Source organism: Sinohyriopsis cumingii, chromosome 2, assembly GCF_028554795.1.
Source record: "Sinohyriopsis cumingii isolate HCF-2022 chromosome 2, ASM2855479v2, whole genome shotgun sequence".
Lineage (NCBI taxonomy): Eukaryota > Metazoa > Mollusca > Bivalvia > Unionida > Unionidae > Sinohyriopsis > Sinohyriopsis cumingii.
Window position 1 is genome coordinate 142,096,928 of NC_142962.1, and position 27,804 is coordinate 142,124,731.

The following is a 27,804-nucleotide window of genomic DNA, read 5'->3' on the forward strand; positions in this document are numbered from 1 at the left end:
GAATATACAAGCCACATCTATGCTACCCAATAAGTTCAACTCAGAAATTCACAAATAAATAAATATTTAAGAAAGGAAGACTGACAGACAAAATAAATTAGCGGTTTGTTTTTATTCTTTAATTGCATACATCATTGAATAACCGTGTGATTATTGGGAATGAACGTTAGCAATCTGCTAATTATTGTTTAAAAATCATTTTCCTCTTTAATGAAAAATTTCAGCGGGTGATAAATTTTATTTCTTTTCATTCAAATCGACATGCATTCATTAACTTAATAAAAGTGACTTTAATTATAATTAAGTGTTGACCTTTTTTTCGGCGACTAAGCGGTGTGTTGGTATCTTCATTAATTGCATACGTTAATGAATAATTGTGTGATTAGTGGGATGACCATTGGCAATGTGTTAATTATTGTTTTAAAAATGCATGAATTGGTGTCAGTTTGCCTCCTGGCTGGGGTTGAAATGTCTTTGGGTCGAAATGTCTTGGGAATTTTCTTGTTGAGCTAAAGAAATTTCAGCGACATCGGTACATAGGCTTTTGACTGGTTTGCAGTTTTCACTTACATTATGCAACAAGCTCTCGCAATACATTCGAGATACGTTGAACACCGGAAACACGAGTGTTTCGTCAACAAAGATGGGGCGAAAGGGAAGAAAGGTTGTATTTTTCCCCTGTACTTTCTCTGTTGCCAGCAGATTACAAATAATATTCATATATATCAAAAGTCGACGCTTGTAATACATGTTTAGATTCAGTGTCTTATCTTTTAAACCCAGCAACTGGATAAACGACATTTTGATTGTGACTTGTCACATTGCTGACTAGTTTATGTCCTGTAGTCCTACTTGTAAGACTCGGGTGCTCGACACGAGCTTGATGTTGAGAAGAAGAAGAAAAAAAAACATAATCTGAAGGAAAAAGTCATACAGAGGGACAAAAAATACCTTAGATTACCCTATGACCCGTTCTGACATAGGACCTTCTCTATCATAATATATGAGAGAAGGTACCGAACTTCAAATACTTCGTCCCACCCATGACCCTCAATTTCCTTCTGCTACGTCTTTAAAGGCACACGTCCATACCATGTGGCTTGTTTTACTCCTAGATATTTTTCTATTCATCAAGCCATTATTGACATTTCTGCGTTGTACCAAACTGATGTTACGGGCTCCGAAACGTGCGATTTTTGCGAATTTTTACTCTGAGACAAGTCCGAGCTCATGTGATAATAAGTATAACCTTTTGAGCCAATCATGTTTCGGCGCTGACGTGTGTGCCGCATAGTTTACCTATTTGGAAAATAGAGTCGCATGTATGTGATGTCTGTGCAGTGAAGAAGACAATGTCTAAATCTTGCATGGAACAGGATTCCTAAAGTTGAATCGAGTTAATGGTAAGTAAAAACTTACTTTTGCATAGATCTACCACTGTTCTGTGATTCAAGAAGGGATGCATTGTAGAGTCGTAAACATGGTACTTGTAGCTCTTGTCACTGGTTTTCACATATGCATGCACTTGTCTCAGAGTAAAAGTTCGCTAAAATTGCACGTTTCTGAGCCTGTAATTTCAGTTTGGTACAACACAGAAAAGTCAATAATGGCTTGATGAATAGAAAAATATCTCAGGAGTAAAACAAGCCATATAGTATGGTCATGTATCTTTAAAGACAGAAATACCAGAAGGAAATAGAGTTCATGGGTGGAACGAAGTATTTGAAAGTAACGTAACTTCTCTCTTATATAATTATGATAGAGATGGTCCTATGTCAGAACGGGTCATGGGGTAATCTAAGGTATTTTTGTCACTCTATGATTTTTTCCTTTAGGTTATTGGTTTTTTTTTTCTCAACATCAAGCTCGTGTTGAGCACCTGTGGTAAGACCTCAACACTGATATTTATGTTGTGGGTGTCTAAAACAAAAACATGTGCTATGTCTTACATTGTAGGACTAGGCTATGTACTGTAAAGATGAGTTATAACGACATTTATTTTCTTCCATTTTTAAAAAATCGAAAATCACAATTCAGATTTGGAAACTGAATGTACGCTTATTGTTGTATTAATCAATATATTAGTTGGTATATGTGGGTTTTTCTTAACGAAATCAGCCAGTTTATTGCCCTCCTTACACGCACAAGATATGGCCTCTCACTGATTGATGCTGCTATTATTCTTGTAATATCGGTGTGATCAATCTTTCACAAAATATAGCACCCTCAAGCGGTGTTTATCATCTAGTCTGGTTGTTTACATGATAAATGCTTATTGTTGGACAAGTAATTAAATCGATGAAAATAAGCATTCTTAAATCCCTCTCAAAAGGTGACTTAAAGATTGTTTTGATGCATGCTGCTAATATGAAGGTGACTGATAGTTATTAAGCAGTTGGCTATAAGTATTCATAAGCCATTCAGTTATGAGTATCAGTAAGTCATTTATTTATGATTAGAAATAAGTCATTACATACAGTGTAGCTTTGATTATTATTGTTCATAAATCATTCAGTTTTGAGTATAAATAAGTTATTAAATACAGTCTAGCTTTGATTTATATTGATATAGTTGAAGAGATGGGTTCGGTTGAATATCTGGGCAAAGAAAAGTAAACTTAATGAAATTTCTTATGAACCAGTTTCAAAGAAAAAGACTTATCTAATTTTTCTGATTTTAGGTCTTTTACCAAAACATCTCTCTCTGTGTCTCACTCTTAAAAGTCTTAAGTTTTTCAAAACCATTATCTATTTATTTACAAACAAGCTTGAAAAATTCCATGAAAGAGCTGAGATTTGTCTTCAGTGATTTCACATATTTTGACTCAAAACTCATGTCGGCTTTTGGTTTTTAACTATATACATTCTAACCTTTTCTTCTATCCTCATCCCTTTGTCTTACCTTCAGTCATGTATTATTTTCATTTTAGTAACTTTTTTTTTACCACCATGTTGTTTTAAGTTATGAAGATAAAAAAAAGATTCTTTATTTGTAAAATAATTATGAGATTTCCTTAAAAACAGTCCATATTTTATTTTATCAAGTTTTCATCCTTATTTGTGATATTATTTTGTCATATTATGGAGCAAGCTGAGATCTCCCAAGGACATGTTCAATTTTGCAGTCAGCTGAATCTCTGTAATTTGTAAAGCCCTATCTTAGATCCATTAAGGAGTAAATTTTCATGTTGACTTTTGAAATGTTAAGGAATTAACTTTCGAGCAATTATTAAGGTGAGTAATGGAATATGCATGTCCAGTGTAAGATCTCACCTTAAAGTATACCTCAAAATGTGAACTTCGAAAAATATACAAAACTTAGCAGACCAGGAAGAATGTCCACAGGATTGAGAACCATAAACCCTAATATTATTACAGATTAGAAACACAATACACTTTTATTTTAACAGAAACTGAGCAAAATTATGCTGGTTGTAGTATGACTTTATTAGACAGACCTAGCAGTATGACTACATTAGACAGACCTAGCAGTATGACTACATTAGACAGACCTAGCAGTATGACTACATTAGACAGACCTAGCAATATGACTACATTAGACAGACTTAGCAGTATGACTACATTAGACAGACCTAGCAATATGACTACATTAGACAGACTTAGCAGTATGACTACATTAGACAGACCTAGCAGTATGACTACATTAGACAGACCTAGCAGTATGACTACATTAGACAGACCTAGCAGTATGACTACATTAGACAGACCTAGCAGTATGACTACATTAGACAGACTTAGCAGTATGACTACATTAGACAGACCTAGCAGAAATCAGCATAACTACTTGCACTATACCCATTGATTGAACTGATTAAAAAATTCTGGGTGTTTTTCTGAGAACATTCAATGATTGGAATTTATAGTCAGTTATTAATCAGAACTGCTGAATCATCAGATGGGCCTTTTTATAAACATATTATGTAGGATCAAATTATACTAAAATCATTGCCAATACTGAATAATATCATTGAGGCTTTACATCCAAACCAGTTAGCATCAAGACTTATGTAACACAATACTTCATCGTCTGACTGATAATAACATTTTGTAACCATGATGTCCATGGTTACAAGCTTTATTATACTTCTGCTTGTAGAAAATAGTTAGAAAGCAGGTAAGGCAAAAAAGTGTGAGTTCATGGTCGGTCAACCATCCCTGTTTCTCATTGCCACCTATAGCACTTTTTCCCCCTTGGTAAAAAAAAATCACAAAATGTCTTATTAAATATACATAACGTTTTTAAAAAATTAACCTGTCATCCCTAATTTTTAAAATAATGCAATAGGAAACGCATATTTTGGCCTAAAGATAAAGTATTTAAGTAGATACCAGAAACAATAGGGCTGAAATTTGTTAAGAATTGTGTTGATCAAATATATCACTAGTAATACCAGTTCAGTCCAAAGGTTCTTCATGGTGAATTAGCGATATTTTTGTTTTTAATTTGCATCAATAGTAATAGTTTGCCTTGGGTAATTTTTGTTTTTTTGTGGTTAAAGTTTACACATAGTCATGGTCCAACATTTAAAAAAAAATCATATAGTGGCCCAAAAGGGCAGCCAGGAAATTAATGCACAGCTTAAAGGTAATAAATACAGAGAAGGTATACGTACTTTCAACTTTTTTCCTTGTTGTAAGTCCTTAGTAAAATATCTTTTTTTGTGAAATATTTTGTTAGTCTTGAAAACAAAGTAACATTTTGTTATCCTGACGTAACCCATAGGACTACCCAAATTTTTAAGATACAGTAGCCCAGATACAGCATTCTGATAGCCCTTCAGTCCCAGGCACTATATGGATTACATGAATAGAACATAATAGTAGAGCAGATAAATCATTCTAGTGGGCCCTGGGTCCTTGGCACTATATCATGTAGTAGTCCAATGGGTTACTTAAATACAGTATATAGTAGCCCAGATCCAACATTCTGGTAGCCTCTGGGCTCTGAGCACAAGGTTTGTTGCACCATGATGCTATGGAAATAATATTGACTTTGGACAACATTAATTATACTGTATTATATGTTTAACACTGGACAGAGACACGCACAGAAGAAGGCACGTAAAACGCAGTTGGCAGTACAAGAGGAGGCCTTCAAAAAAGCACCTCATTCATTTGTCTTCAACCGAGGCCATGTGGGCAATAATGTAAAGCAGCTGATCATAGATATGAGGCATGTAATGGAACCATATACTGCCACACATCTTCAGGTATACCAGTTCATAATTCATAAATATCTTATTTAACTGACCACTATAATGCCGATCTGACAATACAGAATACACCAGTAGACTAGGATCTTCATTAGTCATTTGAAATTATCAGATTGGTAGAATGAACAGTGTAGACCCAGATTTATCAGCCTATTTCATGAAAACTGTTTCTGCTGTTCATACTTTTGTGAGTTATACCTCAGTAGATACAGTAATGAGGATGATAAACTCATTTTGGCAAATGTGCATTGTGGTTGATTAAGCTGTCATGGTGGGCTGTTTTACCTTAAATAGGTTGGTAAATTAATTGATTCATAATTTTTCAGGATAAACTTTCTTTAGACTACCGCATTGTTTGGTGCTTCGCTGTGTATGCCAGATGACTGAGAAAACATTCTGTTAGCTATTGTTTACCCTAAATTGAGCAATTTTGTACATGGAATGCGTGACTTTATTTTTGTTGGTTCAGTAATAGTTATTAATTATCAGCTTTTAAAGAGGTAATGTCTTCCAAAATAATCAGGAAGCAATGATATGCTATTTTGTTTTCTTCAAGAATACAAGAGTTCTTAACAGGTTATGTAATCAAACTCTTGTTTGTTTTTGGCATGAATGCTTTGCACAGGTACTACTTAAAGAAATTATTGTAAATTTTTGGAGCCACACCACTATCATGTTATACCTGAATTGATGTTGTAATGAAGTGTGTTATGGGTGGTTTTAACTGTATTATTATCCATACACTAGGTGGTTTTCAAATGTGTTATTATCGATCCTCACTACCTTTTGGCATCGATCACCATCAGTGGGCATCACAAGCTGCTGACTGTGAAAGCTGGTGACATGTAGTTCACCGGGCCACTGCCGCTTTTGAACAAAACAGACAGGCTAGCTTGGAGGAAAAACAATGGTGAAGAAAAAACTGGGAACCATTGGCAGCACTCACCACAACCCAGACATTCTCCTGCAGCCTGTCTGAACTAACGTGCCTGTCACATGTTGGGCTCATCAGCCACCAGCGCACATGCAATAGACATGGACATACCCCTTCCTAAATCTTCGCAAGCGAAGTCAAGCCAACAATTATTGATCCATTCATGATGTGGTTTTCAATGTGTGCTTTTCCATCCATACACAAGTTGGTTTTCACTGTATGATGTTCATCCTTACACAAGGTGGTTTTCAGTATGTTATTATTGATCAATACACATTGTGGTTTTCTATGTCTGATTATCCATCTATACACAAGGTGGTTTTCAATATAACTTTACATTGCTGTGATCTTGAACCTTCTGTGTGTTATGCATTAGTAGATATGGAATTTTATTGATGCTAGTGCTGTTAGGTCCAAGGTCAAGGTCACTGGAACTGAACTGTTTTTCCTTTCTGTATGATTAGTCAAGTTTACTTGGCCAGATTTTCATCAAACTTAGCACGGGTCCTTCGAAACTACTTTAGATGGTTCCAATGAAACTTTCACACATTCATCCCCAGTTTTGTTTTTTTTTAAATGAAATAGTGCTGCTTGGACGTCTTGAAACTCTTGTTATAGCTGTGTTTCTTAAACAGAAGTACATGTTGACGTGTGAATATTCTGAAGTTTTCTTATGATCCCTTGTTGGTCCTAACTGAAAATGGCGCAGATCTGACATCCAGTTTGGCACCTTTTTAATGTCATGGCATGATGACTTATGCTGGGTATGCATGAGGGAAAAGTTTCCTAAATTTATGTTGGAGTCAAAACTCCAGCTGGGGTCTCAATCTACAAGTTGCCCCACATGCCTTAGGGACCAGCAGTGGTCTCTCCAAGGTAAGGGGATGTATAAAGATATTGTGTGATAATCTTGTAATTTAGTAACACCTTGGTTACATGCGAGATTGAATGTAAGTTTGTATGCATGTTTTTCTCTTTGTTTGTTTTCAGTTATACAGTGCAACCCCGCTCTAATGCGAATTTGGATATAATGTGATCTTGGCGTAGCTCCAGAAATTTCGTATATTCATTCTATAAAATAAAAAAGTCATCAAAGTACATGAAATAGTGTATAAAAAGTTTATTATCATTATGGGGAAGAGATCGCATATGAATTCGAATTTAATATGATCATGGGATGGTTCCTGAAATTTTAAATACATGTATGTGTATTTTCCTCGTACCAGTAAAAAAAAATTTTTAAGTACGACAAATAGTGTGTAAAACGTTTATTATCATTTTGGGGAAGAGTTCGCGTATGAATTTTAATGTAATATGATAGTGACGTAGCTTCTGAAATTTAACAATATCACCAGGTTCTTGAAGTGTTATGCCAAAATAAACATTATCGGAAATGTTACTTATTACTGGTCCATGAGTAAAGCCAGTAAGTCGTCTTTGTGATTGTCTTCAATTAATTCTGTATACAATCGTTGCTCAAACAAGAGCCAACATGTGTTTCTTCTTTTACTGCATACACAAACAAGCAGCAGACAATACGGTGGTTGATAAAAGATTCTCACAATTTAATAAATATAAAAAAAACGAAAGCCGCCAACATGTTTGCTGGGCTTGGCGGTGTTATTAGACGCAATCAGTTGTCCAGTAAATAATGTCCGCTTTATTAGCTGGAAACTGAAAGGGTATGAAATTATACATGTGTTCAGCTTTAATTTTTTTTATAAAAGTGACTTGTGACCATTGCAGGCCTTCTGCACTTAGTTATCAGGTTTTACATGTGTATGGGGTTTGCTTATAAACTTGTTATTAATTTCCTTTTTTTTAAAAAAAATATTTTACCATTATGGAAATGCAAGTTCACAAACACTGTTTGTTTTCTGTACTTTGCGCAACAGCAAAAATTATCATTTTGGGGAAGAGATCATGTATGAATTTGAGTATAATACAATATAAAATATGATCGTGGCGTGGTTCCTGAAATTTTAAGTACATGTATTTGTATTTTTCTCATACCCAGGAAAATACTTTTGTTAAAGTACAAGAAATAGTGTGTTAAACATTTATTATCATTTTGGGAAGAGTTCAAGTATGAATTCGAATATAAAATGATCGTATCGTAGCTTGGCTTCTGAAAATTAACAATTTCACCAGGTTCTTGAAGTGTTATGCCAAAACAGACATTGTCAGAAATGTTACTTGTTACTGATCCATGAGTAAAGCCAGTAAGTCGTCTTTGTGATTATCTTCAATTAATTCTGTATACAATTGTTGCTCAAACAATAGTCGACATGTGTTTCTTCTTAAACTGCATACACAAAACAAGCAGCAGCCAATGCGGTGGTTGATAAAAGATTCTCATGGTTTAATAAACATCAAAAAAACAAAAGCCATCAACATGTTTGCTGGGCTTGGCAGTGTCATTAGACGCAATCAGTTGACTAGTAAATAATGTCCGCTTTATTAGCTGGAAATTGAAAAGGTATGAAATTTTACATGCATTTAGCTTTAAATTTATTTTTCTGAAAGTGACTTGTGACCATTGCAGGCCTACTGCACTTAGTTCTCGGGTTTGACATGGGTATGGTGTTTGTTTATGAACTTGTTATTAAATTCCTATTTTGTATACAAATATTTTACCGTTATGGGAAAGCAAGTTCACAAGCACCAGTTGTTCACTGCACTTTGCACAATGATTAGTATATTAGTTTTCACACGTTTCTTTTGATATTCACAAAATCTGAAGTAAAAGTTATATGCACGCTGAAAGCATGTGTTGATTGTTAATTACTCTTGTTGTAGTCATTCAAACGAATAGGCATACAAGCGTTAACTATCGGAAATTTGTAATGGATAAATGTACACGGAAACGCATATGAGAAAATTTTAACAGTATGAAATTTGTACTGACACCGTTCATAGACCCGGGAACATAATGAACCGTATGCGTGCTTCATCTTTCATAACCTAATTTTGCTGTTAACTTTTCCCATTGAATTCAGACACATAATGATGTGTGACAAGATCATTGAATAGTTTAAATATGTATGCAGTTTTTGCAAAGGAATTACATATTTTATGGTTTAATTCCAAGCCCCAACAGTACGATATCAGACAGCAAGTAAACGGTGTTGATACTCTGTTCATGCTATATATTAGACGTTGAATTCAGACACAGTGATTTGGGAAAAAATATTAAATATTGTAAATCTGTGTGCAATTTTTCAGTAGAATTACATGCATTATAGATGAACTGAATGCCACGATTACACGATAGTAAACGGTGTTGATACCCTATTCATCATTTACATTAGACATGAATACACATATATGTGCCAATGAGTTGTTCTCTGAAAAAAGTAAAATACTGTAAAACCCCACATTAATGCGACCCCGATATTAATGAGATCCAATTTTTTGGACCCCAATTATCGCATTATTTTAGAGGAAATAGGATAATAACTCTCCATAGTACTGTCTAGGCCATGTTGTGTTGTAGGTGAATTTATATTTGGAAGCATTACAGTCACTGTTTCCCTGGTCAAGTAAGCAGGTCACTGCAATCTACTTTACATACCTGAGGTGACTTTGTTTCTGAAAATGAATGTTTCGGTATATATGTATATATATATATATATATATATATATATATATATATATATATATATGTATGTGTGTGTGTGTGTGTGTGTGTGTGTGTGTGTGTGTTATCAGCAGAGCAGTCACAACTCCTCACATTATGTAACCTTCATTCACCCTGCCTATTGGCATGTAGAAGCCATGGTGGCTTAGTGGTTAATGTACAGAACTCGAACCTTTAAGGTGCGCAGGTTTGAATCCCACCATGAAATCAGCCTTGTTTGTCTGCATTGGTTTGCCCTTGTGCAAGGCAGTATACTCAGATTGCCTTGGAACGAGGTAATTGCTTTTGCTGTTGTGTATTAAAACACAAAAACTTAGCAAATCAAACCTGTTGACACTGTTAGCCTAGCTGGAATTATCAAAGAGAAATGTTATTGGCAAGGGGATTAGTGTTTTGAGAAACACTTTGTTTATATGTCATTTTGATGTATTAGCATGGTAAACAGATTCTGTTTGAAGATGTCTGCAAATGCTTTTTTTTTTTATTTCAGTCAAGGAGAAAGAACGTTCTGAAAGATTTCTTAGTAGTAGCAGGCCCATTAAATATTACACATTTTATTATCTTCACTAAGTCGGAAATATCGACTTACATGAAAATATGTCGTCTGCCAAATGGGCCAACCTTGACATTCAAAGTTAATAACTACTGTCTGGCAAAAGACGTGATTTCCTTTCTGAAGAAACCAAACTTAGAGCAGAAGCAGTTTAGTCACCATCCGCTGCTGGTAATGAATGGCTTTTCAGGGGAAGGTCCCAACCTTAAGCTAATGTCAACCATGTTCCAGAATATGTATCCTTCTATTAATGTCAACAAGGTAAGAACAAGTATTGTTGTCCAGCATTCAGGTTGCATATATTCATGTTCCATTCAAGATGATAAAATTTGTGGTAAACTGATTTCTTCATGTGCTTGCATTCCTTAGGTTGCCCATGCTGAAGATTTTCGCAGAGAATCCTATAAATTGATTCATCTGTGGACAGTGGCATTAGACATTTCATCTGAAAGATGTAAAGGCAAGATGTGAATATGAAGCAAGCATTGTATATTTTCTCATTTATCATAATGTTTCTTGGACACTTTCAGACCTGCCAGCCCTACTGAAAAAAATCGGGAGAATCCCGATTTTTTGACCTATCTCCTGATTCCCTGATTTTTAAGAAAAACTCCCGATTTTTCAGCTCCTCGAGGAAAAAAATCCGTATTTTTTTTATCCAAAAATGGCATTTTCCATTTCCCTGATTCTGTATCTGGTTTTTCTGTTTCTGGTATGTTTCTTAGTACTTTACCATATCCGGCTTGATTTGGATCATTTCTGGTTTCCATCCGCCAGCTTTTAAGCTGGATTCAGAACAGTTTTGACAGAACCAACCAAGCTCTACAGCATGACAAGCCCCTAATTCACAAGACCAGAGACATTCTACTATCTATGTACTGAAAATTCCTTTCTATTGTTATTAAGCCAAAGTACATTGTTGACAAGACAGACATCACAGCAATTGATGTAAAAGATGAAAGTTTGTACATTTGTTCTCAGGACTTGTACTTGGGTGAGACAACCAACAAACTTCTAGAGAAGATGAATAATGAAGCACAGTTATAGATAAGAATGCACTGTAGGGCATTTCTGATCAAATCACTGTCATACATGAAGGAAAAATTTCCATTAAAGAATGACTTATTCATGCAAGCAATACAGATGTGGCTAAATGATCTCTAGCATCATTTAAGGACCTGGCCTTTTTCTCTAGCCGAATGGAAGGAATCAACACTGATGATCTACATAGAGAGTTTCAGCTGTACCAAGGCTACAATTTAGACACAGAATTGAATATGGAAAGAGCAGATCATCAGTGGGTTGCTCTCGGGGGGGGGGGGGGGGGGCAAGGATGGATCTGGCCAGCTGTTGTTTCCAACCCAAGGGAGAGTAATGATATCAGTACTTTCAATACTGCACAGCAACAGCAATTGTCAGAAAAAACAGAACTAGTCAAAGAGCCAGCCTGTCAGCATCAACCCTGGAAGCTATTCTTGTTAGCAAATTTGGCACCCAAGGACAAATAAATGATGAACTTTTGCAGAAATGCAAATCTGCAACATTCAGTGGGCTGAAATAAAAAAATATACATTGTTATCATGATATATACACCTTAATCTTGTACCTCCTGATTTTATATCCTGCCACCTGAATTTTAATGGTGATTTTCCTGATTTTGAGTTTTTCAATGTTGGCAGGTCTGCACTTTCAATATTCTGTTTAAACTCATTTCTGAACTGGAATTATGAATTGATGTGATTCATAGTCTTGTGCTCCGCATCATAACCTGTTGTAACTTTCTCAGTTTATATATTAAAAAATAGTTTCTTGATCAAACATTTCTGCAATCAGTGTTACTCGTAGTTACTGTGTTTTAATGTGTCTCATGACTGCTTTACTTTTAATGTTTCTCATGGCTGTTGTACTTTGATGTCTTGCAAAGCTACTGTACTTTAATGTCTCTCATGATACTGTACTTTAATGTCTCTTGGCTACTGTACTTTGAGAATAAAACTGTCTCTGGTGTTTTGAAACAAAGAACCTGATGTTTTTGTTTTTCGTGCTTCACCATCTTGTCTTGTCTGAACCATAAACTGTTTCCTATACCAATATTACAGACCTGCCAACCCTTAGATTTTGCCAAAAGTCTTACAAAAATTAACCTTAAAATATGGACTTATGGCATAAAAGCTAATACTATGAAAAAATGATCATTGCCCCCCAAAAATATCTGGATAATTGGTTCAGCCCTGTTTGATTTAGATCAGTTTCATGTTGGAATTAGTGAAATTAGTCAGTGAACCAGACTAACCTTACAGCAGCACCTCAGACACTTTAAAGTGCACCTGTTTGTTCATGCAAAGCGTTGGCATGATGAAACTGTTCATTATAGAATTTTTTAAAAACGGCATCCAGCAAGCAATTCATATTTAAGACAAAAGGGAAAATGAGCCTCTTGAAAGTGTTAATAATCAGCACAGAAGAATAAAAAGGAATATTCAGATTCTTGTGAATAAAAGCTGCAAGGGACACAATTATGTTTATTGGACATTACATGATGCTTTGAGTACATCTTATGGCGGGAGATATGATTGCCGTCGTCATGTGAAATGGTGGATGAAGAATAGCTATGCACAAAGTATTTAGAAAAACACATTTTCAAGCTATAACATTAACTTATTTGGATTTATCATGGTCTCATTATTACATATTTATATTCACCCCCATAAACCCTAAAATATTACACCAGAAGCTGCTCAGAAATTGAAATCTAAAACTGACTGGCCATCAAACTTTTCGACTTTTGGAGTTTAAGAGTTTTTTCCTCAACAACCAAGAATTTCCAAATATGTAAAATATGGAAACATTTTTATAATACCCTAGACTAAGTAAATGTTAAGCTATTAATGAATTTATACAAGTAAATAAAAGAGATTTAAAACATGTATTCAAATTTTATTTTCTATGTACAGTAATTGGAGCAACTTGCTGCTGGTTGTGCATTTGGGATTCACATTGCTTTGATTACTCCAGAATATTAGCACACTCCAGCTGAATCAAAAATGCATTGTTTCAATTTCATTGATATATGTTCCTAAACACTGAGTAGCAAGTTAAAAATTGAGACTATACTTAACAACACTTCGACAAGATGGCAAAGGGTTAAGTAGTATTTATAACAATGTAGGTTGTTGCTGAAAATCATGAAAGTAGCAGTACTGTTCATAAACTGGTGATCAGTCCTATTAAAATTTTGTATCTAGTGTTTGAAAAGTTATGAATTTGCCATATGCTGTTCTGATTTTAGTCAAAAAGCTTATATAAATTTGCAGCATGACATCTTCGTGCCTTGAGAATGACGTCACAACGTACCGTTACCACTTCCATCATGCTCGCAGTGCATATTCCAGTTTGGATTACATGTCTGACCCACTTAATTCAGAATTTAATTTCACTCAAAGCACATCAGCTATACTTTTCAAAAAAAGTCTTAAAAAATAGTGAAGTTGTTGCTCCTTTTAGAAATGTATATCTGGAGAGCCTATTTGGCTGAATAAAAGGATAAATGGAATCTAAATACTTCATAATGCCCTTGCTCATCTTAAAACACGAGCTAAAATTAAAATAATGCCAGGTACACAAGATTTTGTTTTTTTACTATATATATTGTGTTTTTTTTCTTTTAGGTAAAGCTGAATGACATCAGAAGGTGTGTGATGTTAAACTACAACCCTCAGACAAAACTTGTGGACTTCAGACACTAGTAGGATTCCCTGTTATTACTTGTTATTGATTACATTTTAATTAAGGTATAAATAACAAATTTAATAAGTGCAGCAGGGGCATTTTGATTTGGTCTGGTCTTGTTGGTTAATCTGTCTGTCCCTGAAAGAATGATTATTTATCAACCACTGTAAGCAGAGAAAATAAATTCAGTGTAAATATACGTAGATAGCCTGGTTGTGTTTTTATTCCTTTAAATAATTTTTGTTCTATTTAAAAATTAGAATATATGGTGTTTAGATAGATCATTATCTCAAATACTGCTGCTCATGTTGGTATTTAGATGTGTTAATCTGAGGTTCAAAGGAATAAAAAGACAGAAAATCAGTAAATACTATATGAATAAAAATATATTGATAGTATTCATTATTTGCAATCTGGCCACATCACCCTTGGCAATTATCTTTTCATCTAATCTGGCAATAACTCCATTGATGGTTCTCTTGCTATCCAGTTTGTCTATAGTACCATTAGCGGTTGTCTTCATCAGAAAGTTGCCTAATATACTTGTTAATTTTGTTTAAATCACTGCTGTGTGTTAAAAAACAAAAACATTAGTTTTAAAGAAAGCTTCATGTTAATTATTGGGTGGAGAATTTTCTGAATTTCAGATGAGTCGATGTCTTCTTGCTTACTAAGAAAAATGTATAAAGTTGCCTTCTTATGTGTGGTAAATGTGTAAACGAAATTCTTTATAAGCAGCCCTGTATTACATATAAATGTTCATATAAACTGGTTTCTTGCAACCTCTTTAATTACAGTAACATACGTGTTGTTCCTGTAGGGATGAGTCGCAGCATGAAGAAGTTGATGACGACTGACAAAGTTCCAGACATGAGCAGATTTAATGACATCAGTGATTTTATGATGAGGTAAAGTCTTTATGTAGAATTAAATCACCACCTCTAGAAAGGAATCTGTTGGGTTGGTCATTGGTTATTATGGGTTAAGCACAATTTTTCAGCACAAGATAGGCAATACATGGTGGCTGGTATATTTTGGTGGAGGAAGAACCCAAGGAAACCTGTGCAGAACCACTGCCCCATGTGAAGCTACAGTCAAGCTCTCTTATGTACCTACATTGGCCAAGTCTGGGACTTGAACCCACGTGGACACAGGTGAGATGTCAGCGATCTTTAAAGTAAGCCCCTTATAGCACTTGACCTCACAGAGTCCAGAACCTGTTTGATCATAAAGTGTGAGTGTGATTTGGATTTTAACGTAGCTTTAACAATTTTTTAGTCATATTGCTACGATGTCTGCATTGTGGCAGTTTATAGTAATGTCAAGCACTGAGGCATCATGCCGCAGACATGTAGTATGATGTCCCACCCAGTCACATTATCCTGACACCACACCGATCAGTCCTAACACTAACCTCATAATGCTGAGTGCCTAGTGAGGCAGCTGTTAGTACCATTTTATTAGTCTTTGGTATGACTCGGCCAGGGCTTGAACCCGCGACCTCCCACACCCATGGTGGATGCTCTAACCACTATGCCACTGGAGCGGTCATAAAAGTGGTCTGTTTTCAAGACTGTATACACACAGAAGTCATACACAAAGTTTGTTGACATCAGTAAATTGTAACATGGAATCCACATTTCTTATCAGATTTGAGCAGGTTTGATATAAGGATATCTTTCAGCAAGAGCTCAGTTGAGTTTAATGATCATGTTACAGTTATAGCCTACTTTCTGCATATAAATTATAATACACCAAGATTGTATTCTGAGTGTTTCCCTGCTTTTTCCTATATTTTTGTCAAGACTCGCTCTTTTTTATATTCTTTATCCAAAATAGCCCAAGACCCTACTATTTTTCAATTTTAATTTGAAAATTGATTGCACACTGTGAATGGCCATAGCAAATCAAATTGAGATTTGGTCTCTCTGATGTGGTGCAGTGTATAAGACGAGAGACACAGTCTGGACTAAAAACAGAAAATATTTAAGAGCATGCTTTTTGTTTAAGTTTATAAATGTAAGTCAAATAAAGGTTTATTTTTTCAGTAAGTTTAGATAAATTTCCTGCTATTTTTCTTTTTTAAAATACCTTTTTATGTCCTACTTTTTGATTCATTTGTTTTTAAATGTAGCTCTATTTTTTTCTCTAAATTTTCAGTTTCTGGAAAGACTACATTTGATAAATTCTATGATGTACATTTTTTTCAGAAGAGAACCAAATGAATTATATGGCTATTTTAAATTATTATGTCCAAATAGTTTTAATAAAAGTCAGCATTTCATATACGTTTTTCACAGAGTTATGACCCTTCGATCAGATATATATGAAATCATGTGACAAAATTTGTCAGAAATGAATATATATGACATAATAGGTCACAAACAACTAATTATTTTTTGAGCTATGGAACCTTTTCTGAGTGGTGATTTTTTAAATAGCATGTTTAAAAGAACAAAGGTCACTGATTATCTGAAAATAATTAGTGGAAAAAATTAATGTAATTTTTCAGAATTGGTGAATTGTATGCTGTAGTAGGGTCAAGGTTAATACTGTTTTCTTTTTTATCGCTGTTACAGCACTGGTAATAGCAGATGTGAATGGGGAGTTATGACAGGGTCAGATTTGTATAGGTGGCACCTAGAAAGGAGTTATTCTCAAAAACCAGCTGCACAGCACATATTTTTCATCATTTTAAAAGATTCCTCATGGATAAATCATTAATTGGATGTAAGCTTGATTTGTCTCTCATGTGACAAAAGTATAGTGATTTAGTCAAATGTTAACATTATTGTCCATCGGAGCTGAATTAGTTGCATGTACCTTAAATAGCAGGATTTAATCTAAGATTCATCCTTATGGGACCATTGACCCATCCAGATTTTCCAAAAAGGCCACAGAGAATTTGATGTGGGCACTCCCTTTTCTTAAAATCTCAGGTTCAGGTTACATGATTAGCTAATAAATATACTATGAAAATGTGTTTAAAATATTATTTATTCCTCTAATAATGGAATACAGTATTATTTTGTACATCAATCAAAAATGAGTTACAATATATGCTGATTGTTGCAAGAATATAAACTAATAATTAGTTGTGTCTCTAAAGCAGACCTTCAGTAATCAGGCTTCGTATGCCAACTGGTGACCTCTTTCAAATGACCAAAATGTTTGGTCTCTGTGTGACCGGCTTTAAGATGTTTTACTGTAGTATGGATGTAATGATGATTTCTCCTATAGTTGGCATGCACTTTTACACCAGCACATCTTATATATTTTGGTATATATTACATTTTTGCATTTTATATATTAATTTAATCAGTTCTTCTTCATATATAATTTTTTACAAGATTCACTTTTTGAAATGAAAATCTCTTAAATGGCAGTGACTGATTAAGAAATTGAGTACTTCATTTATACCTGAAAAATATACAAATACCATTAATGCTATGTTTATTTGTTTTATCTGTTTCATTAATTTTTGTTATTGTGAGTAGGTCTATCATCTAAGATGTTACATTACTTTTCACAAACCAGATACATAGACTAATCAAGGACAGAACATGTCATTTGAAATGATTATCCTGTTTCATCGTATGTCATTTATAGCATATAAAGCTAGCCACTGAAACAAAGATTGAAATGTTTTGATTTATTTATAGGGAGGCCTATTCTTCTGAGAGCGAGGTAGAAGAGGGAGCTCAAAGTCAGGTTGTGCTTCCTCAGGATATGAGTCGCAGAGGAAATATCAAATCAGCAAAAAGCGCTGTCAGGTAACAGATACTGTGACTTAATTTCTTTTCATGTGTATAAATTTTAATAGCAGTAATACAGTACCTGCTATTGTTTTGTTGCTACTCTTTCAGGATGCTTAGTCCCAAAGGCAAGCTAATAATTCCCTCCTCAAGATAGTAACTGTAGTGTCAGAAAAGAATAGAGTAGGGTTCCCATTATGATGCCTTGGTCATATTCAACATACAGAATATCTTCCTCCTTTTATGTCAGGACATTCAGTGAATTTCATCTTGTTTGTCTTCAGATCACCTTTGGGCAAACATATCATTTTGGTTTTGTATTAGTAATTTTTGCCAGTCCTTTATCCATTCATATGTATCTCTGTCCCTTTTCTTAATTTTAAGGGTTATTACACCTTGTTCAGCAGAGTGTTGTCTCACTAAATTATATCCCTTTCGTAGGATCATTGTGAGGGTATCACCAACCCCTATTTATAATTCAGGTTCATTTTTCTTTTTCTTTCATATTTATTTTGTCACATATTGTGTGGAAGTGCTGACATAAGAAAGCCCCATGGGACATTCATCCTACCAGTTTATCATGTACAAAGTGTGCATGTACCAATGGTTGACATACTTGTTGTCTGTGGGAAGATTCTGTGTGGAGCTTGGCTGAAAATTGCTGCACTTAGAGGAATGAAGATAAATGCTTCCTCCTCTTCATCTCAAGACGACCCCCTCCATTTGTGGGAGGGGTCCAGGTCACTTCCTGTCTGAAGGATATAAACTCCCCCATATGCAGTATGGAACAGAAGCGCTTTCTGTGGTTCAAAAATCATTTAAAGGATGTTTGCTCTTGTTATGAATAGATTAATAACCATGCCCAAGGGAGGAACTGTATCTGTGCCCGATCAGTTCAAGGCATCCCTTCCCGAAGGTAGGGAAGAGATTGGCTCTTGCAGAAACAGATCTTGTGCTGATTCTGGTTCACTGGACTGTGCTCTTCAAGGAACCAGACAAAAGGTTTCGATCAGTTGTCTTGGGTCAGGGATTGGGTCAGTATGTCCATCCCACCCTTTTCTTCACTGATGGTTTGGGAACTTACTCAGAGGTTTTTTTGGAGACAGGAAGCTGCCAGATGGCAGGTGGGGTTTATAGCCCTTTTGTATGCTTCCACTTCAGGCTATAGGTTTCATCACCATGCTTAGCCTCTTATATGCCCCACCCCCTAGGCACTTCCAAAGCATGAATATTAACTGGTTCCTGGGTTCATCTTGTAGTGAAATCTTTAGAGGCCTTGAAACATATGGCTAGGACTATGGTTACAATATCCTGCATGCTTGTCTCTTATTCTCTACCTTCCTAGAGATGCTGCTTTGGAGTCTTCCAAGATTTTGCAGGATAACAGCAAAAACCAGTTGAGTTCTGCATAATTTTACGTAGAGACACTCTTTGATATTGAATCCTTTCTGTGGCATCACAAGACACTATGGACCAGCAACACCTGGCCCAGAATTAATGTTACAATATGTACCAAAGTTTATAAATTTTAACATACTTTACATTGACTGATATGATGATTTTTTATTGAAATAATTAGAAACTCACCCTTTCTCTATGCCTACCCTGTCAGACTTACTGGACCAGCTGTTATAATGTGCCTATCATGCCTCATTTATCTTGTCACTGTTTCAGTTTTTGTATGACTTCTACCACAGGATTCAGTTTGTAAGACATGTCTTTATTTGACAGGTTTAGTAAAACATCACGGGGATTGTCATGCTCTTGTTTCCCACTGTTACATATATGTATGTAATGGAACCAGATGTATTGCCAAGACATGCACATGATGTACTTTTCCAGGATATATAATGTTTTGTGGCTTATACACTTGAACGGTGTTTCTTTAAAATAAAATATTGCAGAGCAAAGGTTTTGCTAACAAACATGTTGTTGAATGGTAACTAATATGCTTTAGCATTATCAGTAAAGCAGCCTGATGTTGTGTTTGTACATGATGTATGTACATGATGACCAATATCATATCAACTTCTGCATTTACCTAGTGATACCAAGTGATGTAAATAGAAAGGAATTAACAGAAGCATCTTTCAAAACAATCCACTTTTGCAGAGACGTGAAAATATATAATTTGATTTGAAAGTGTAGTTCTGGATCAATGACATGCACAAACACGTGTAACTACATGTTTACTGGTTTTGTAAACATTTACAAGCGGTAAAGAAATTTCTTTGGGAAGGGCATTTTAAAATGGAGACTGCTGCCTTGAACAGGAACATCAATGGCTGGGCATTCTTCTTTGATCTTCACTTTCTACCTTTACATCCCCATCTTTCTGGCCTAGGAGGTATTTAAGTTTCATCTCATTCATTTGGCCTTCACTAGTGGCTCACTTCCGGTCTTAACAGGTCCCCATCCTCCACTATTTCAAACACTGTCCTCAGATATTCTCTGTCCCACATAGACGATCTTTTGGACAAGACTTTGTTTTTGTTCTTGTCTTTACTTCTCTGTCCTGGGAACTCTGAATGCAGCTGCAGAATTAGTTCCCCAAGGGAAACATGATTTGTATCCTCCCCAGTTTCTGTTCCTAACTTTCTGGGGATCACACAAGGACACTGTTGGCTTAGGTACCCCTGGGATCTGATTTTCATCACAACCTTGTTGGTGGCTTGAACACGACCAGTTTCTGGTTCACACCCTGGAAACCACTCTGTTCTGTGCATGGTTGCATCATACAAAGACCCACTGTTACCCGTGGTATCCAGTTTTTGGGGATTTAGCATCCCAGAAACTGGTAACAGTGAAGTAGTAGCAGGTAAGTAATACAAAATTAAATTAATTTTACCCCTGCTCCCTGCCACCATTTTTCAGGTCTTGTGAAAAAGTACATTGTTGCTACTTAATTGTGTGGATTGGAGTTCTGTTGTTTCCACGATCATTGATTGTTTAGTCTTTAATTTCATGGTTTGAAGCAATGACAGAATTCACTAAAATTGATATACAGCTTGAAAAATAGTGAACTAACCATAGAATTCTTTTGTAAATTTGGGTACATAAGATAGGGACCCCAAGTAGCTGAGTGGTCTGTAGTGGGTGTGTGTGATTTGGATTTTTAACGTAGATTTAACAATGTTTCAGACATATTGCTACAGTGTCTGCACTGTGGCAGTTTGTAGTGATGTCTAGCATTGGGACATTATGCCACAAACATGTAGCCTGATGTCCCACCCAGTCACGTTATTCTGACACCAGGCCGACCAGTCCTAACTTTAACCTCTTAATCCTGAGCGCCAAGCGAGGCAGCTGTTGGTACCATTTTTGTAAGTCTTTGATATGACTCGGCCAGTGATTGAACCCTTGACCTCTCGCATCCAAGGCGGATGCTCTAGCCACTAGGCCACCGGAGCGGTGTGGTCTGCAGTGCTTACCTTTACCAATCACTACCATCTCATCTCAGTCCACATGGGTTTGAGCCTTGGGCTTGGCAAATTTGAAAAAGCTGCCAGTAGCTTCCTGCGAGTCAGTGGTTCTTTCTGGTGTTTTCTAGGGTTCTTCATCCACTGGTTATACAGGTTACCATGTATAGCCTATTGTTAAAACAACAACAGCAGCATAAAAATATATACTCAGATTCCATGCCACACTAAAAGATGACTCACATGGGTCTTGAAAAACCCTTAAATTTGGTGTCAGGTCTTGAAAAACCCTTGAAAATTTGGAAGAAGTTGAAATTTATATTGACAGCTATTTAAAAACCTTTGAATTTCACTGACAGGTAAATATTAAATATTTCATTTTTACTTATTGAATTGTTTTGGATGAAAACTGAGTGTTTGTAATCATTCTAATTCATTTTAAACCACATTATATTTTATTTGAAAAGTATCATAGGAAAAAATTGTTACATATCTTGACATTTGGGAGAAAGCATTTATAGGCTATTTAAGAAAATAAGTTAAAAATTTGTTGTGTTAGATCACATTATGTACATTCGATCAATCGAAAAGGAAGTAAGAAACAAGTTTACATGGAAACGTCTGTTGGAAAACGAACGTGTATTTGTGTTTTTTTATTTGAATTTAACATAGTTTTAAAAATTTTAGTCATATCTCTATGATGTCTGCAGTGTGGCAGTTTATAGCGATACCTAGCACTGGTGCATGATGCTGCAAACATGTAGCATCATGTCCCACCCAGTCATATTATCCTGACACTAGGCTGACCAGTCCTAACACTAGCCTGTGTTGCTCTTTGTCTCATTTCACAGTTGGGTTAAATTCTAACCCTCCGCCATGGAATAGAAGTCTTTGGTATGATTTGGCCAGGGTGGATGTTCTAACACTTAGACCACTGGAAGTCCATTTTGTTGTTGTTGTTGTGGGGTTTAACGCCATTTTTCAGCACACGATAGGCTATACATGGCGGACATTATTAATGGTGGAGGAAGAACCACCGACCCACGAGAAGCTACTGGCAAGTTTTCTCACATACCCACATTGGCTGAATCATGTTGTTGTAGAAAAATTTAATTATATTAAATGAAAGTCAGATACTTTTTGTAAAAACCAGCAATCTGGCCAGACTGATTTATCAAGCAGAGAACACATGTCAATGTGGTAGTCCTGTGATACAACAAACTCCAGAAGTTGTTCTCGGAATATATTAATATGTTAATTTTGTGTTCTTCCATTTTTATATTTTTATTACAACCAGCATACAACTTTCATTTAATATTTTTGTTTCTCAACAACATTTGAAAATGTGGGTTGTTAGATTTGTGTACTCGTGCAACTAATTTATGTTCATTATGTTGTTCCCACTTTGCAACAAAATGCAGGTCAGCAAAATAAAGTTAGAATTTTTATTTTGTACATTGAAATGACTTTACACGCCAATTTATAGGAATATAATCAAATTTGTTTTGTGATTCATTTTGTGGTTTGTACATGATCATCTTTTCTGGCTTAGATGTTTTGGAGAGTCTTGAAAGAGAACCATCTTTAAATTTAGAAAATGCATGTTTTATAATCTAAAATGTTCTTTAATTCCATTCAGTAGTGATCTTATGTGAACCTTGGAAAAATTAATTTCATCCTGGAAAGGGGCCCCGAGTGGTCTAAAGCACTCACCGTTCCACATCACTGCCATCTCACCTCTTTCTGCGTGGGTTCGAGTCCAAGGCTCGGCTAGTGTGGGTACGTGGGAAAGCCTGCCAGTAGCTTCTCGTGGGTCGGTGGTTCTTCCCTGGGTTTTCCAGGGTTCTTCCTCCACCAGTTATACTGGCTGCCATGTATAGCCTATCTTGTGCTGAAAAATGGCGTTAAACCCTAGAACAACAACAACAACAAATCATCCTGGGAAAAAACCTGGAAATTTATCTTTAGAAAAGTGTTGGAACCATGCTTTTAGAAATCAAGGTTGTCGTCAGTGCCTTTGATGTCTGGAAGGATTAACTCTTAGGCAAAACAGTCCCAATTATATCCAACAACTCTGTTGTTGACCTGCCTCCACAAACAGGGGCACCAAATCAACCAACCTGTGTGTTCTGATATGACAGTTTTCTGTATTGGTGTGACAATCTCCATATCAACATACAAATCAGACACATTCCCAGCAGGCTCAATGCCTTGGCCAAACACTATCCAGGAAAGGTCAAGTCCTTCACATGAAATGGTCTCTCCATCAGTCAGTCTATTTTTAGATCTGCACACTTTGTGGGGTGTTTGATAATAGATCTCTTTGCGAAAAGATGCAGTCATAAGTTGCCCACCAGAAGTTTGGGTCTTGGCTCTGTCATTCATTTGGGAGGCGTTGTGGGCATTTGCCTACCCTCCCACAAACTTAGAACCAAAAATAACCTAGAAGTTACAGGGTTAGACATGCAAGACGATTATGATAACCCCTCTCAAATGGGACAAGCCCAGGATTATTCTAGTCAACTAGAATGTTCTCAAACAACCAATGGTCATGGGTGTTTCATCCCTGCCCAAACAGTTTAAACCTTTGATTGTGGAGAGAATCTTGACAGCAGGAAGGCCCTCCACTCTGAAGGCTTATGAGAGTTTTCAGGGTCTAGTCCCACATCATTAACATCATCCCACTGACTTTTTTCCTATCTCTTCATGGGGAAACAATTAGATGTGACATTGGACATGATAAAGATCTGTTGGATCATTTAACCAATTTTGAACTCTATCAACCAAAATCCTTCACTCTGTGTCCAAAATGGAATTTGTTCTGGGTTTTAACATGGCTCAGTTCAAATAAATTCAACTCTTTAGCCCACACTTTGTTCAGGTTAATATCATAAAAAACCTGTTTCCTGATAGCTTTAGCTTCAGCATTCAGGTTCAGTGATCTACATGCCCATTCCATCGACCTGAGCTATCTTCATCTCTGGTTCTTTTGACACATCTAGGCTTTGTAGCCAAAAACAGGTTACTGTCTGTCTGTAATCAAAGACTAATGGAGTTGTGGCTCAGTGGCTAGCATGTTGGAATCATGTCCAAAAAGTGTTGGTTAAGATCCTACCATCAGACCAACCTGAGTCAGCTACCATGGTGTCTTTGACAGGGCAATTTACTCTAAAATTTCCTTAGCATTTAGCATCAAACCAAACCAGTTTTCAGTGTCATTCACTTGCTCTCTTCCTTAGATAGGTCAAGAACAGCAACCATGTAAGATCCTGTCTTGCATTCAAAAACTACTTGAAATGCAGGGACAAGTCATGGCACATGCAAACGCCTCTTTCTTCTTATGAAAACTGGGAAACAGGATATCACCCCTCACACCGTTGCTTCGTAGCTGAAATGGGTTCTACGCTTGACGTACTTGGAAGTCTCAAAAGATCAGAGGCGCCTCATGAAGGTTACTGCTTATGAGGTTAGAGTGATCTTGGCGAGCCTCCTGTTTGAATGTAACATTCTGAGTCAACCTTCTCGAGTATTATCTAAGCAGTTTAACTTTGCAGAGGCAAACTTTGAATCTGGTATGTCTGGTGTCCACAGCCCAGATGACCACCAGACCCAATTAAAACAAACAACACTGCTTTTGCTGGATTCACCAGAGAAATTTATACATAAGAAGATTTCAATAACTATCTTCTTAACAATATGTCGGGTTCGTAGATCAATTGACCCTAGGCTGTATTGCTTATGTAATTATGAGAACAGGTTATGATTCACATGGGGAATCCAGCCATCATTCCCTAGAGTGATAGCTGTGGCAGAGGCTGGATGCATAGCATTCCCACCTATTCTCTATTCTCCTAACATAATGTGATTGGGAAACATATTTCAAGGAGAAAACAAATTTTTAAGTAAATTATGATTCTCCAAGAATACTTACACATGCACATTACTTAAAAAACATCCCATTGGCAATAGAAGGTAATGTGCAAGAGTTATTACCCTTTGTCTATATGAGATAGAAAAATACAATGGTCATCGTTTAGTAGGGCTGAATTCACGAGGTAGCAGGCTAATATTCCTAAAGTATTGTGATTTGATAAGTATTCTCAGATGAACACAATTTACTTTAATAATTGCTTTTATTTTCAGATTGACAGAGCTAGGTCCCCGTCTGACTCTTCAGTTGGTGAAGGTAGAGGATGGTGTGTGTAGTGGACAGGTTATGTTCCATGAGTTCATTCAGAAGACCAAAGAGGAACTTGGTGCCATGAAAGCCTACAGACAGCAGAAAAAGTATGTTAATGCCCATATGTTCTCTCTGAGCAGGACCTAAAAAACATAACTACCAGGCTTAGTTTTACATAATTTTTAAAAAAAGCCTCAGTGAATTTTTATGATCACATTTGAAGTATTTTGGCATAATTCCAGGTTGAAGAGCAATTGTGTATTTTTATAGTGAGAAAATTTTATAATATATCTCTGGAAATTAGTTAGTGGCTGCTATATTGTTTCTTCAAAGATGTTATGTGATCATTATTCCTTATTCCATCCACTGCTTCACAAAACCAGCCCTGCAACAAAAAAAAGATGTTTACCACGTTTTGGCTTGTTTTAATGCTGAAAGGTCATCTGCTTGCGAAGGTAGAAGTTAGATTTGACCATTGAATAGATTGGCACCAGTTCCATCAATTTCCATTTGACCATTGAATAGATTGGCACCAGTTCCATCATTTGCCAGTTGACCATTGAATAGTTTGGCACCAGTTCCATCAATTACCAATTGACCATTGAATAGATTGGCACCAGTTACATTAATTGCCAGTTTCTAATTCTGCTTTTGCTTATAAACATACTCTTTCTCATAGCCTTACAGATATCAAACATTGCATGTGCTGTTTTATTAGTTGATCATGGTGATTAATTTTCTTGGCATACCCATTCCACAGTGCAAAAGTAACCAGAACTTGTCATATTGGCACAGACTACTTAGCTGGTACGAAAATGGCTCACTTGGATCAGTTCTGAAAATTTGATCAGAGACCCTAGTACTAGCTATGGTGATTATTCACGTCATAGCTGGTGCCAGACTCAGGCAGCAGAAGTCATCTGGCCTCATACCATTATTCTGATTCTAGCAAAGTCTCAACCAACACCATCTGCTGTTAGAAAACAGTATGGTGAATTGTCTTCCCAGTACACCCAGACTCCAACCCAAATTACAGGCATCATCTGACATATGGTCATGTACTGTCCAGTACGGGACCCATGGAAATATCATGGACTAGCACTGAACAGGTCCAATACTATTCCTGGCTATTTCATGACCCAGTACAATTTACGGTCCCTCCCCCTTTCCAAACATGCAGTACCTGTCTTGAACCTTTGGTGACTCTTAGAGTGAATAATTGTAGCAAAGCTAAGATGGACTCAAGTCTTTGTTCACCTTCCCTGACACCACACTTCATCTGTTTGGCCATCACTACTTTCACAGGAGGTTTCCATGCCACTCCATTCTTATAAGTGTGAAGACAATATAACAGGTACCATCTTCCTACCTTGGCCTGATGTTGTCACCCAGCATTACATGCATCACTTGTCTTCTGGCCTCTACTTCTGCCTGCCCCATAATGGACTTCTAAAGAACTCGCACACCTGGAAGACCAGCTAGTGTCAAAAGGCCTTTTTCACAATGATGATTCCCATCAGACTTGAACCTGCCATTCTACAAGAAGGGCATGCTGGTCTTTCACTCTGGAAATATTGAAACCTTCCTCTTTTTGCATTGACAAGAACTCCATATTCACAAGCAGCAGTCATTTTTGAACATCAGAGAGTTTGGCTTTATGCTGGACCTGCTTTGAAGGCTATATTTCAACAACCTTGACCCCTTCATTGAGAACCCACACTGACATATCTGGGAGTCAGTCTTGCTTATAGCTGCATCCATTGAATAGGGTAGCTCATCACTCCCTCCTTAATGTTACATCTACATCCGTTACACTATAGCTCACAGAAGGCAATGCTTTCCTTTCCTGTCCACATTCTGAAAGGACCATAACAAGACCATTCTGAGATATTAGCCTCTATCTTCCCACAACTTATTCCATGGCTTCTAAAGAGGCAGACTTTATAGACAAACCATGTTCCCTTACATAAAATGATGCCATGCCTGTGTTGCTCTTTCTCTTGTTTCCCATTTGGGTTAGATTTTAACCCTTCACCATGGAATAGAAAACTGACTTGATGACCCTTAGCTTTCATTGGAATATACACTTTTATCTTGAAAAGTGTGGTCAAGTTCCTTCACAACATAACACTAACAGGATCTGACTCCAAACTTTTTGAAGATTATAGATATCAAACAACACCTATTTTAAGTTGAGCATGGATACACCAAAATCAGTCTCAGCACCATTTGGGAGGGTGAACTTGCAGGGCAACAAGTACATCCATTTTGTAGCAAGTTATACAGTCCTTTGTTTTGCATTTGCTTTGTCATGACCTCATTGTTAGCAAGGATGAATCCTATCTCATTCTGTCCAGCTCT

General features: G+C 36.3%; 1 protein-coding gene across 1 annotated transcript in view; it reads left to right on the forward strand.

The window, feature by feature from the left end:
* The first annotated feature begins 562 nt into the window (after positions 1–562).
* Positions 563–27,804, forward strand: part of LOC149805970 (suppressor of SWI4 1 homolog) — a 34,122-nt gene continuing 6,880 nt past the window's right edge. Inside the window, exons 1-7 of the mRNA XM_089950767.1 lie at positions 563–664; positions 5,060–5,230; positions 10,298–10,621; positions 14,029–14,105; positions 14,887–14,997; positions 17,752–17,862; positions 25,407–25,550. Coding sequence (XP_089806893.1) covers positions 644–664; positions 5,060–5,230; positions 10,298–10,621; positions 14,029–14,105; positions 14,887–14,997; positions 17,752–17,862; positions 25,407–25,550 — 959 coding nt within the window. The 5' untranslated portion in view covers positions 563–643. The remainder of the gene's footprint in view (positions 665–5,059; positions 5,231–10,297; positions 10,622–14,028; positions 14,106–14,886; positions 14,998–17,751; positions 17,863–25,406; positions 25,551–27,804) is intronic.